This window comes from Eschrichtius robustus, chromosome 14, assembly GCF_028021215.1.
Source record: "Eschrichtius robustus isolate mEscRob2 chromosome 14, mEscRob2.pri, whole genome shotgun sequence".
Classification (NCBI taxonomy): Eukaryota; Metazoa; Chordata; class Mammalia; order Artiodactyla; family Eschrichtiidae; genus Eschrichtius; species Eschrichtius robustus.
In genome coordinates this window covers 76,510,301-76,523,957 of record NC_090837.1, presented here as the reverse complement: position 1 = coordinate 76,523,957, position 13,657 = coordinate 76,510,301, and the positions used below count along the sequence as shown (strand labels likewise).

At 46.7% G+C, this 13,657-nt stretch overlaps 1 protein-coding gene across 1 annotated transcript in view; it reads right to left on the bottom strand.

Annotated features, from left to right (window-relative positions):
• The window catches only part of MAPK4 (mitogen-activated protein kinase 4), a 74,450-nt gene extending 61,275 nt beyond the window's left edge, over positions 1-13,175 (bottom strand). Inside the window, exon 1 of the mRNA XM_068563377.1 lies at positions 12,572-13,175. Within this exon, the coding sequence (XP_068419478.1) occupies positions 12,572-13,117 (546 nt within the window). The 5' untranslated portion in view covers positions 13,118-13,175. The remainder of the gene's footprint in view (positions 1-12,571) is intronic.
• Positions 13,176-13,657: the final 482 nt, after the last annotated feature.

The following is a 13,657-nucleotide window of genomic DNA, read 5'->3' as shown; positions in this document are numbered from 1 at the left end:
GTCCCAAACCTTAGAAATTATTAAGTATTTTGAATATCACTCTTAGTGTATAACCTCAGTACTAGAATCAGTCTTCGGCTAAATTGCCAAAGTGTCAAAATTAAGACAGGAGGCTCCCTATTCTGGTCCCCTTTTGGGTTAAACACACTTCCCTCAGCACGCTGCTTCCTAATCCATCCATTTTGGTAAGTTCATTCAAATAAAGGATTTCTGACTTGTTCCCCCTCTTCTTCATTCCTTCAGTTTGTATCTTAGAAGAGAAACTAAAACATGGTCAACTGCCTCAATAAAATTTACTGTTAGTGAAATTGATCAGGATCCTGAGGGGCTCCTGGGCACAGAAGCCTGTGTACCCGATTTCTTGTTTGTAGGGAATAGGCTTCAGCCTCTGTGACTTTCCCTGAGTTCCAAAGGGCAGGTTCAAATGGTTGCTAATCAGGGAAGGGAGGGGATGCAGAGATGAGAGAGGAGCAGTCAAGAAACAATAGTGCAGCCTTGGGGCAGGGTCCTGGTTCTGCCTCAAGGGATACACATAACAATATCTTTGAGCTCTTCTGCAGAACTAAAACTTCCAACAAATGGAAGATGTTAACCACTTGATGAAGCATTCTTCATTCCAGAGAGAAGGTTATATAGTCTGATAACCTCGAGAACCACAGAAGCTCATCAAGCTCATTCCAGATTAAAGGAATGCAGGCCCTGCACATACCCTGATCCTTATCAGCAACCTCACCCTTGAACAACTGCTATAGAACTCACCAAATCCCCCCAGGTTGGGACACACAGTTTTGAGGACATGAGCCTGCTGTGTCCCCCTTTGCCTGGCAAAGCAATAAAGCTATTCTTTTCTACTTCACCCAAAACTCTGCCTCCGAGATTTGATTCGGCACCAGTGCACAGAGGCTGGGTTTCGGCATCATTAGTGGTTGAATTTCAGGTATCAGAACTCCCTCCAATGGTGATTCATAATCATAGTACAAAAAAAAAAAGAGCTAATATTTACCAAGTGCTCCCCAGATGGCTGACACACACATCACACACATTATCTCCTCTACTCCTCACACAGCCCTGTGAAGTAGAATCTATTATCATGAGAGGATGGAGCCAGCCAGAGGCAGGCTACATAACTGGCTCAGGGTCCCGTGGTAGCAGTGTATGCCCACCCCACCTATAAGGAGGGTGGTCCTGCTTCCCAGGGGCATGGCACACCCAGAAGAGCCTATCCCATGGTCCCATGGAGACAGTGGCCAAGGCAGGGCTGCCACTCTGGGTGAGGAGGTAAGATCTACACATGCAACACCGTGGGCACCTCAAGGCAGAATACAGTCGAGGGTCAGCATGCACAGGCTCCCAGGCCAGATGCTGCTGTGCTTGACCCTGCTCTCTTAGGGACCATATAATCTCAGTTTACCACTTTTTGCAATAAACATCTTGTAAACTTACTCTTCCCACCCAGCAAACTTCCCCAACTTCCTACCTGTAAAGGTTACTGTGATAAAATTATGCATGTTCATGCTGTACTTTTTCTGGAATTATAGAAAAGTAAAAAGAAGAAAAAGCCATGTGTAGTCCAATCATTAGCATTTTGGAGTTTTAACTTCTAGTCTATTTTTTATATGTCATTCTTTTCTCCTTGTTTTAAACTTATGATCATACCATCTATCCAATTCTGTATCTTGCTTTTTAAACCTAATCATTATTACATAAACAGTTTCTATGTTATTGTAAACTCTTCAAACTCACCATTGAAAATGGTTGTATAACTTTCCATTTAGTGGATGAACATAGTTTATTTATCCATGCCCTAACCTCCAACACAAATTTGTTAAGTTTAAATTTTCATGTATCATGTTTTCTCTAAGTAAAGAGGTAGTGTTTGCCAATATCTGAGTTCTGTGTATCTAGGAATCACAGCTGGTCATGAAGCTTGAATTGGGATTTTTTTACTTTGGGATAAGTTTTAAATTGTACTGAGGTAGAATGAGTGGATTCTATAGACAATGCCCCCGAATCTCAATAAGGCATTTAGCTAAATCTCATAGGACATCTTTGCAGACAATGAAGAAACATGGGTCAGACCACTATATAATTATGTAAATTCACAACTGGTTGGACAACTAAACCCAAAGAATTCTGGCTTAGGGTCAGTGTCACCCTGGAGGGAGCTGTCTGGTGGCCATAAGATGAAGCCTTTCAGCGAATCTCTTCATACATTTTAAAACTGGTGATATAAAACTGGGTGAAGTCATAGAAGATAGGCTTGTGAATTGTGAAGCTGTATGGGATAAGATTATGTGATAGAACAAAGATCCAAAAAGATCTTGTCAGGTTGGAATATTTGCCTGAAGCCAAGAAGATGAAACTTATCAGGGAGAAGGGTAAAGTCTTGTAGTAGGGCTAAAAATCAATGATATGAATGTAAAATAGGGAATACAAAACTTAATGGAAGTAAGTTGGGTACGATCTCAATATGAGCCAATAGTGTGACATGGTTGCCCCTCAAAATACCAGCAGCATGAGCAGTGAGTCATTTATGGAGCAGAGATGTCACCCTCCCCCTGGGGTCTAATAAGTAGGAGGAGGTCAGTGAAAGGACAGTCAGGATAGTGTGACCTCTGGAAACACTGTCATCTAAATAGTCAACAAGGCAGTATGCTCAGTGGATAAAGCATGACCTGAAGCCACTATTATGTGGCTATTCTATTGGGCTTTGAAATCCAACTTTGCCATTTACTAGCTGGGGGACCTTGGACAAGTTACTCTCTGTGCCTCAGTGTATTCATCTGTAAAATGGGAACAACGGCACTTATTATTATTATTTTTATGTTGTTGTTGTTGTTGTTGTTGTTATGAGGACTAAATGGGTCTACACCTGTCAAGCACTTAGAACAGTACCTAAATATTATTGTGTAAAGACAAAGGAGTTCTAGGCTCCAGAGATTTAGAGGGACGTGGTAGATGACTTCAAATATTTGAAAACTGCCCTGAAGAAGAGAAATTATACTTTATCCTGGGAGGCTCTTGAGGGTCATGCTTGATTCAGTGGAAAGGCATTTAGTCAGTAAGCATTTAATGAGCACATATATGTCAGATACTGTGCTTGTTGCTAGGAATACAGAGCTGAATGAGATTCATACTCTTTCCTAAGGGCCCTACTATCTATTGGGGGAAGAGGCATAATCATAAACATATTAGATCATAAACAAATAATCACAATAGTGTGGGGATGACTGCTGTGGAAAACCAAAGAGATTCATACTCTTTCCTAAGGGCCCTACTATCTATTGGGGGAAGAGGCATAATCATAAACATATTAGATCATAAACAAATAATCACAATAGTGTGGGGATGACTGCTGTGGAAAACCAGAGGAAGGTGTGATTAACTCTCCCCTGGGGAGCTAGTGAAGCTTTACAGAGGTGGGGCTTTTGAGTGGAGTCTGAAGGGATAAGTAGGAGTTTATGTGGGAGCAAAGGGAACAGTGTGTGGGACTAGAGCTGTCACCAAGTATGGCATTTTCCAGCGAATGGTGACAAGTCAGTGATATCACGGCACAAGATGAGTGGAGTGGCAGCAAATGAGGCTAGAGATAAGGATTGGTCTCTCCCAGCTCCCAGAAGTGTGGTACTGAATTAGAAGCTACCCATGAAAGTAAAGATAAACATAGCAATATGATACTCCCCTCAAGCCTTCTATTTCTATAGTACTGTCTTAACAGGCTACCAAAGTAAAAGATGAAGAAAAAAAACCACATTTCAGAAGAAAATTTAAAAGGGTTTGATCCAATTTTCTAATCTTTCTTCTTCAGTATAAACACAGGAATATCTGCCTATAGTATAAGACAGTATCATGTTCCTGAGACATTTACAACCTTGGAGTTCCCAAGTAGAGAGACTGGAGCCAGGAATGGAGCAATTGGGATCCTTCCCAAGACTGAAGATGCTATCTGAAAGGAGTTTCCTTCCCAGCACATCTCCTAGGTACAAAGGAAGGAGGAGCACATTATTCAACACTTATCTCCCAGACTCTCCACTTAATTCCATTTAATAATATTCATTAAGCATGCTACAGGGATGCAGAGATAAGTAAGTCATCAACACTTCCTCCAAGGTGCTTATAAGCTAGCATTAAAAGATGTTCAGCCACACAGAGCATTACATCATTAAATGTTAGCGCTGGCCATTTCTGATCATGATGGAGTAACAAGTACTGGACTTTCCCTCCTGTTGAAAGCAACTATAAAACTAAACAAACATACATAGCAGTTTTCAGGCATTGGGCAATAGGCTGTGCAGGATCCCTGAGAGAAGGGAAGCAGACACATAAGGTGAGCTTCATCTTCACCCTGGCACTCTGCCTGGGTAGATTTCCCACCCATAGCACAGGGAGGTGGAACGAAGCAGAACATGTTTGTCCTACTGAGTTGAGGAGGTAGAGTCTGGGGCTGCAGAAGCGCTGGAGCCGGTCGGGCAGGATACTGGAGAAGAAGAAGCTTCATTGGGTAGGGACCCAGAAGTTTGTAGGGGGTTCCCCCACAGATCTCTGGCTGAGGGCTGGTCTGAATATGCTGAGGGCTGGTCTGCATATACACAGGGTGAGGTCTAACAGAGAGTAGTTACTTTGGTACTAACAGCAGAACAGGGATAGTAGAGGTTGCAGAAACATTGGCTACATAGGAGTTTCAGTCCAGTCAGAGGGGAAATGCTTTGTTAACATTCTAGGCATTCAAGCAAGACAACAGAAAGGTCATACCATAGGAGTAAGGATCATGCTCTGGAGTAAAATCTACTCTAGTCCTGCATAAAACCAAGCCTTAACAGGATCAAGGATTCTGTAATTTACCATCAGTAAATTAACTCCCTGTCAGAACAAAATTCAACACTCATTAAAGGAAGACAATATCATTCAAGTTTCTTTCAGAGTATCAACTGTAATATCCACAAACAACCAAAAATTACTAGAAATGTGGAGGAGCAGGAAAAGTGACCCAAATTCAAGAGAAAAAAAGTAAATAGGAAACAGATCCTGAGGTGTCCCAGAGGTTCAAATTAGCAAAGAATTTAAAGCAGTTATTATAAATATGTTCAAGGACTTAAAGAAAAATATGGTCTCAATGAGTGAGAAGATGGGGAATCTCAGCACACAAGTGGAAACTTATAAAAAAGAACCAAATAGAAATTCTAGAAAAGTACAGTATCCAAAATGAAAAATTCACCAAATGAGCTTAGCAGCAAATTAAAGATGGCAGAAGAAAGGGTCAATGAAGTTGAAGACAGACCATAGAAATTACCCATTCTGAAAAAAAAGAGAGAAAAAAGATCGGACAATCTTTTGGGATGATACCAAGCTGAGTAACATAGTAATCAGAGCCCAGAAGGAGAAGAGAAGGTGGGGCAGAAAAAATAATTGTTGAAAATGTCCCAAATATGGTGGGGGAAAAAAATCAATTTGCAGATTCAAGAAGCTCAATGAATTAACTAAATAGGATAAGTACAAAGAAAACCACACTTGTGCACATACAGTCAAGCTGTTGAAAGTTAAAGGTCAAGAAAAATTGTTGAAAGCAGTCAGAGAAAGAAAGACATTACATACAGAGGAACCATGATATGAATGAAGACCTTCTTTTGAGAAACAATAAGGATAGGAAATAAAACAATGACATTTTTTAAGTACTGAAAGAGAAAAATACCATAGGTTCAGAGTTTTATATCCCGGGAAAACAAAGTTTTAAAATGAGAGTAAAATAAAGACACTTCCTAGATGAACAAAGAATTTGTCCCCAGCGAGCCTGTACTGCATGAAATACTAGCTCCTCTTTAGCAATCCTAGCAAGAAGGCTGACTTCCTGCTTCTTGAATTCTTCTGGAGCTTTGGAGCTTGCCATAGGACGGCAGCTTTAATTGTGAGTAGGTGAGTGAGTAGGCTTGTGTTGACAGTAAGGAGGGAGCTAGTGATCTCTTTGCACTATTTAATCCACCATTCACCCCCAGTGGAGAACCAGACCCACAGGCACATGGGAAGGGTGAGCTTTGACATGAAGAGGAAGGCAGCAAAGCATGGCTGGTATGCACTGGTACAGCTAGGCCAACTGTTAGAACAATGAAATACCTGCAAACTGGTTGGAAAATAGCTACTGCTGAAGCCCCTGGTCCCCTCGCTCATCACCTTTGCCTCATTCCCAGATACTCCCAGACCTCCCTATGATCCAGCAATAAAGGGTCAATTTCTGGCAAGCAGGGCACCTCCAGAACCCTGCCTTAGGACTCTGCCAGCTTCCTTTCTAATTGGTTGGTGCCTGGACCATGCCAGTTATTAATGATTTATAATATCACCCCTGGAGCTAAGTGGGGTTGCTTACCAGGAAGGGAGGCCTGGGTGTAGCGTTCTGGGAGTGGGTAGAAGAGGACCCCAGGAGGCCCAGGGACAGGATGAAGACCCTCCTCCTGGGGGCGGGGCTGCAGTGGGAACTAGGGGGATGCACTGAAAGCCAACAAAATTGGCTTTTCCAAGTCAGCTTAAGTGTTCAGGGACACTTGACTCTCTAGCACAACCTCTGTTCTAATCCCCTAGGTCATATTTTTCCCTTTTAAAAAGGGATATTTCATAGCCTTTCAAATAAATCTTTTCAGCTCCACTGATTTGGAATAACATGCTTAGTGGCTTAAGAACTTCTAGCTGGGCGCTCAGCAAGTTGTCCTTCAATGAGCCCATTTTGTCATGAACTCTGGCTTTCAAGGGTGGCTAGGCCTCTCCCAATGCCAGCACTGTGGACCCCAGTCCTGTTCTAGGATCTCAGGCAAACCCTTCCTCCCTTCCAGCCCCTAGGGACCTGCATCTTCAAGGTGGAGACCATGCAAAATACAGGCACACAGAACAACAAATGAACATTCTCTTGATCAGCTGCAAAGACTCTATTTCAACCACAGAAATGGGCATTCCTCTTCCTAGGTTCAGTTTCAAGGGAATCCGTGCTCTAGGGGAGCTTTCTGTGTGTCTGCCTAGGCAGACAGAGGGAGATAGACAAGAAGCCATCAAAGGAAGGCAGAGTGGCCAGGAGGTGAGGCTGATCAACACAATTTAACCAGCATAAACACAGCTGATCAAAGCTCTGTACAAAGCCTTTGGAAGCTGGCTGATACATACTCCATCATGTACCTCTTTGCCTTCTTTGGGACCTTGAACCATAAGTCTTACCAAACTGCAGTAATTTGCTGAGCCCTCAATCAAACACTCAATCTCACTGAACTGTGAAAGCAATGTCTTGTCTTTAAATAACATCTAGTGAAGCAGTTTACACCAGGATGAAAAGCATGTTTTCTAAAATCATCGTTTGTATCACCTAACTCTTGTTAAAGTAAAACCTAAACAGAACCAACACTCCTTTTGATGGAGTTCCCTGGTCTGTACAGCTTTCTGCCAAGCTCAAGGGATGGTGGACCAGGTGGTTTCCAAGTGATGTGACCGAGGCCCTAAAAGTCATGCTGCCTAAAACAGTCTTCACAATACCTCGTCACAGTGCCTTATATCCCCACCATTAACTATCCTTTTTGGTTAAGGTACCTACTTCAAACACACTTGTGTTACCTGGGAGGAGTTCTTAGCCTTCTTCATCGTGCTCAAGTTTGAGAACCTTGGCTGCAAGCATCAGCAGACACACCAGGGGCGTCCGCTTTCTGCCCACAGACAAGCTACTCCACATCTCCAGATCAAAGATGCTTAGAAGTTCACAAGCCTTGGAATCACCTGGAGGCTAAACCACAGCTTGCTGGGCCCCACACTGGGTTTCCGATTCAGTAGGTCTGAGATGGGACCTCAGAATTTGCATCTCTAACAAGTTCCCAGGTAAAGCTGGTGCTGCTGGTCCAGGACCACACTTTGAGGACCACCGTACTGGTTGATTTCTAACGAATCTTCATGATACGGAGGCAGAGTGTGAGAACATTCTGATCACGAACCATGAGGTAAGAAGACGGGGTTCTGAAGTAGAAAGGGGTCAGGGCTCAAAGGCAGGCCAGCCTAGCAGAAAACTTAGACTTGCTCAAATGATCCACCAAAACATATTTTATGGACCTCTTACTCTTGCTTTCTTTCCTTTGCTTGCTTTTCTGATTATTGCCCCCAGGAAAGGCAAGTCTGCTGGCAGCCCCAGCAAGGACAAAATGTGGTTCCCTCTCCCAGGCCCCTTCCTGAAGGGACGCGTTCACACAGCTAATCAGACTGTCAACATGCTGCTCAGCCCTCTGCACCCTCTTCTGAGGGCTCCTGACATGTCTTATTATTTACACAGGACTTTTAGTGAAATCTTAAACGACATTTTTTTTCTCTTTTGAGATCATCTACTTCCTAATAGGATAAATTCAATGGAAAACACGCTCTGATCCTTCAGCTGCCTCTTCTTGACACAGACACAAGGAACTAATTAGCGGGCCTGCCCAGGAGGCGGGCAGAAAGGGGTTCATGACAGGACCACAGGCTGGGTAGCCACCGTCAGATAGGGCCTCATGACTCACCCTTTGGCCATCACGTCAGGAGTTGGGTCCATATGTCAGTGGAGGGGAAACTGACATGTGGGTGTCTGCCTGGTGTTACCATGGCATCTACTGGGCAAGTAAGTTCTGTTCATGATTTAGCTCCCTGTACATCTGAAAGCCCTCGACATCCCCACTTTCATTTGACTCTAACAAGAATCCTGCGAAAGAAGCAGAATGGAACTGATGACCCCATTTGGCAGATAAGACAATTGAGAAGGAGCTCAGAGAAAACTGGACATTGTACTCCTGGCTCAGCCACTCCTCGTGTGGTCTTGAGCAAGCCTCTTCCCCTTCCTAGGCTTCAGTTTTACCATCTGTGAAATGGAAGGAATGGACAAGGTGATTGCGAGGTCTCCTTATAGATCTCTTATTCTGGCAGTAAGCTATACAAGGAAAAGGACTTGCCTGAGGTCATGCAATTAATGACACAGAGAAACCAGGGGCCTCTATACCGTGTCTGTTGAGTGAGAGCCATCAGAGCACCCCCATTGCCACCCACTGCCAACTTCCTGACAGTGTGGGCCAACCGGGGCCTCCAGCTGCCCTCTGCCTTGCAAAGACCAAGACCCCTGGGATGGTGAGGTAGGGGAACACGTGCTCAGAATGCTCCCTGACTGTGACTTAAAGCCCCAGTGCTGCCAGCTGCTCATTAGAGAAGGCCATTCCCTCTGGCACCTCGTCTACCAGACAAACACAATGCGCACCTACCCTGTGCCAGGCCCTGTGCTAGATGAGGGGATGTGGAAGGGAAGGAGGCTTGCTGTCCACCCGTGAGAAAGTCACAATGAGGAGAGTGAACACCGGCTGCTGCAACCGAGTCCAGCCCCCCGTCGGATCACAAAGCCCGTCCCTGGCAAGGGGCTGTGGCCCACGCAAAGGCACTAGCTGCAGCCCAGGTGAGCACAATCCTCTTCAAGGCAAGCACAGGATCCATGAGACTTTAGGAGGGGTCAGTTTAGAGCCGTTCCCATGTAGGCACTGTCCTCCAAACACACCAGGGAAAGCAGATGCACACGTCTGACCCCCACCAATTCATTGACTGGAAGAATGCCGTGCTCTCTCTCTGAGAGTCAAACCTCCCAAGCACGTGGAATCAATGAGCCCAACTAGCTTCCTATCTGTAATGTGCTGGCCAATGACAGTTCTTCCATTAGTTCAAGACAGTCAACACAATCAACCGGGCCATGTCTCAGGCACAGGGTGAGACTCCCTGGAGGAAACCAACATGAACATGGCACGGCCGTCAGGAACTGGGGAGCTCTCAGCCTAGGAGCGCACGGAAGACGCAGACACACACACAGTAAAACAGAGCGGAGAATGGTAGGCGCTAGAAGATCCAGGTTAGGGGGTGGGGAATTCAAAGGAAAGAATGACTCATTCCAACTGGAGACCCAGAAAGCCTTCATGAAGGAGACAGCACACAGAAAGGTCATCCATCAAGAAACAAGAAGGTCAAGTTCTTGTGTCCCTTCTGCTGCAGTCAGCCAAGTAATCTTGAGAAAGCCAATTCTCTCCATTTTAAAATGGACCATTTGCCCGAAGTGCCTCACGGCATTTTGAGAATTAAATGAGAACTGATTCAAATGCACATCAGATAAATAAAGGCACCAAATATAAAGCTTTCGTCATCACTCGGGGCAGAGCAGGGAGGAAGCTAAAAGCAGAAAGTATATGGGGGAGGAAGCAGGTGGGGGCACGGGACACCTGCCAAACGCAGGGCTGATGTGAACACCTAGTGGGCTCGTAGCTGGCTCCAGTGATTTCTTTTTTAACCTCCCACAGCTAATTTTACTGAAGAGAGCACACGAAGGGAAAGTCAGAGCATCTAAATTCCTCTGCATCAGGAAAATGAAAGTTCCCACTGGAGAGGTGGCTTCCCACCCCTGAGTGACAGGAGCCTGTACAGCCACCTGCGGTGGTCCGTGAACCTGGGGCTCCTCCCGGGCTCCCAGCATAGGGCCCGGGCCCTGTGTACTCAGTAAACGCTCATTAGATGAACGGATGGGGTCCTTACTACTTTCCAAGGGGCTTTGCTTTCATGTTCCATTTTGATTCACAACCACAAACCAGCGGGGCAGGCAGGGAGCATATTATCATCCTCATCAAAGATGGGGAAACGCAGGCTCGCAGAGGGTGACTGTCCACGTCGCAGTCAGCGCCGTCAGAAGGGAGCCCGGGACTCTGCCTCCTCAGACGGTATCACCTCCTCACACCACGCACCTCCTAAGAATTGCTGCCACAGCCAGTCTTTGTGACCACCTTCCCTGATTTTCCCAAAAGCTTACCACGTGCTGTTCTGCGCACGTTCCCTGTAATACTTCACTTAATCAGACCCTTTCATCGAGGAAGGTCCTATTATGACTCCCAAATGTACTGGTTTATTCCAATTCAGAAGGTGGTTTTGTGCATCCCAGAAATAAGAGTGTTATGGATTCTCTGGTCCTTTTACCAAATAAGAACTGATTTGCATTAAAACCGTTGGTTCAATTGTTTGAGGTCACTGCTCCTCAGAAGGAGACATAGCACAGGGAGTTAGGAAGATAGAAGGGCATGATTTTTTTTTTTTTTTTTTTACCGTGGACATTCCTTCCTACAGAGTCGGCTGTCAGTTTTGACAGATGGCCTGGCTGCAGGAGAGGGGGACAGAGGGCAAGCTCATGGTTAAGGCAGCACCAGGGAACTAGAGCCAGCTGGGCTGATTCGAGGTCTGAAATCTGGGCTGGACCCCAAGTTCCAGCTAGTGAGGGTGGGACAGGGAGCCCTGCTCCGCCCACCCCCACCCCGCTACAGCTGTACCAGGCAGGTCAGCACGTTTCTTGGTGTCCGTGACCTTCTGGCTGCAGGCAAATAGGGTGGCGAGGGAGAGCAGAGGAATGGGGCCTCAGAGAGAAAGCTGAAGCATGTTCAAGGTCAGAGTTACCCTCCCCTCTCATCACCCACCCCAGCCCCTTGGCTGATAACAGTTTATGGTGCACCTACTTCCTGAGGGATGTATTCATTCTAGTAAAAATTCATGATACAAAAGTTTTGGCAGGAGGCTGGAAATCACAGCCACTCCACAGCTCTGTTGAGGGGTGCCTGGCTGAGGTGCTCAGAGACTCCCCTAAAGTGGCAGGAACTGAGGTGAGGGGAATAGAATTTCAGAGGACTCCCAGTTCCTGAAGGGCACAGTGGATCAGGTAAGAAGAGGTCTGGGGCCTTGAGAACAAGGGTCAGTGTGGCCGGGTCAGCTCTGATCTCTGCTGCCGCTGGAGCATTTAGCCGTCCACCCTGTGGGGGGTCAGCACCAATCCAGACACCCGTGGCTTTAGTGTCACACTAGGGGGCTAGTGCATCACGGGACCTGGGAGAGCCGAGCCATTAGCTGGATAATGTACACCGAGAATTAGTTTATCAGATTCTCCGCTTATGCCTCCGTCCACGGACAGAGAGAATGGAACACAGGGTGGGGCAGCTTTGATGGGAGGAGGAGGCGAGATGAACCAGAGCAAAAGATTCCAATGGTGGGAAGCCTCCCAGGGAGTCCTGAGCAGAGAGTAGGCAGGGGAGGTGGTTAGGTGGATGGCAGGAATAAGAGGATGCTAGAGGCAAATTCAGCAACTGCACAACGTGTTTTTTTTTTGGCTGCACTGCATGCCTTGCGGGATCCCAGTTCCCCAGCCAGGGACTGAACCCGAGCCACAGCAGTGAAAACTCGGAATCCTAACCACTGAACCACCAAGGAACTCCCCAGCAGCACAATTTTAAAGCCATAGAGTTTAGAGCTGTATCTTCTAATCCAACCCCTCTTGTACGGCCTTGAGTCATCGGTCACAGCCATGACTAACGGCCACAACCATTAGACCAGACTAAGAACCAGAACTTCCCTACTCCCCCAGCAACAACTTTTCAGCCCCGTGATCCTTCTAGCACCCTCCAGCCTCCCCCAAATACTGACCCCAGTCCTCTGATTCCACGGGAGCTAGGAATACCCTCTTGAACACTGAGCATTCTTGAGGATTACATGGACCACCCGTATCAGCCATTCTGGCCAGACGTACCTTGTGTGAATAGTGCTGATCAACAATCCTCGCCAACCCGAAATCCCCAATCTTGAGCACAAGGTCCTCCGTGCTGATGAAGATGTTGGCGGGCTTCAGGTCCCTGTGCAGCACGTTGGCGGAGTGGATGTACTTGAGCCCTCGGAGCAGCTGGTACATGAAGAGCTTGGCATGCTCCTCCGTCAGCGTGCCCTGCTCCAGCAGGCGCGCCAGGTCGGTTTCCATGTACTCCTGGACGATGTAGGCCACGCTGAACTTGAACAGCTTGCCCTGCAGGTCGGCACCCTTGGACCCCAGCACCTCATACACCTTCACGATGTTGTCGTGGTCCAGGCGGCGGATGATCTTGATCTCCCGGAGTGCATGCTTCATGCTGCGGGCGTCGCTCAGGGTGATCTTCTTCACGGCCACCTTCCGGCGGGCCCTGCTGTCCACGGCTGACAGCACCAGCCCGTTGACGCCGAAACCCAGGGGTTGGAAGTCAATGAAGCGCCCACCAAGGTCATACCCATAGACGCTGGCGATGCCGTCGCCCTTCTCAGCCATCGTTGGCTCAGTGGTCAGGGGCTGCCCGTGGGACGAAGGGGCAGTCAGGAAAGGCCAAGTCCCAGCTCATGGCTTCCCCAGCACCCCTCATTCTGTCAAGCCCCAAGGCTGAGGGACGCTTTTTCTCCGGGTGATGTCACTGCCACCAGCTCCCTGGAGACAAGAGTGGCATATGTCCATACTCGCTGAGCTGCAGAAGTTGGAGACTCAGACTGTTTCCTTAACCTGTACTGGGAAGGCTGTCCACCAACTCCTATGTATCCTGAGCCTCCCTGGAAGCTTAGAATGGCTCATGATTCTTTCAAATATAGCATCTTGGAAAGAAAAACCAGTCTCATTATCTATGTGAACGTAAAGTTTTCTATCATGATGGACCATAGAGTAGAGATGCAGAAACTCTCCCCTTTAAATCCTTTGTTAAAAGAGGCTCCTTCTTGCTGAAATGTGGTGCTGTTGCTGAGCTGTGTTCCTTTACTTTCGATGGTCCAAAGCTCAGTGGTATCACAGCCTTCTGCAGCTTGGGAGCTGCTCTCTGTGTCC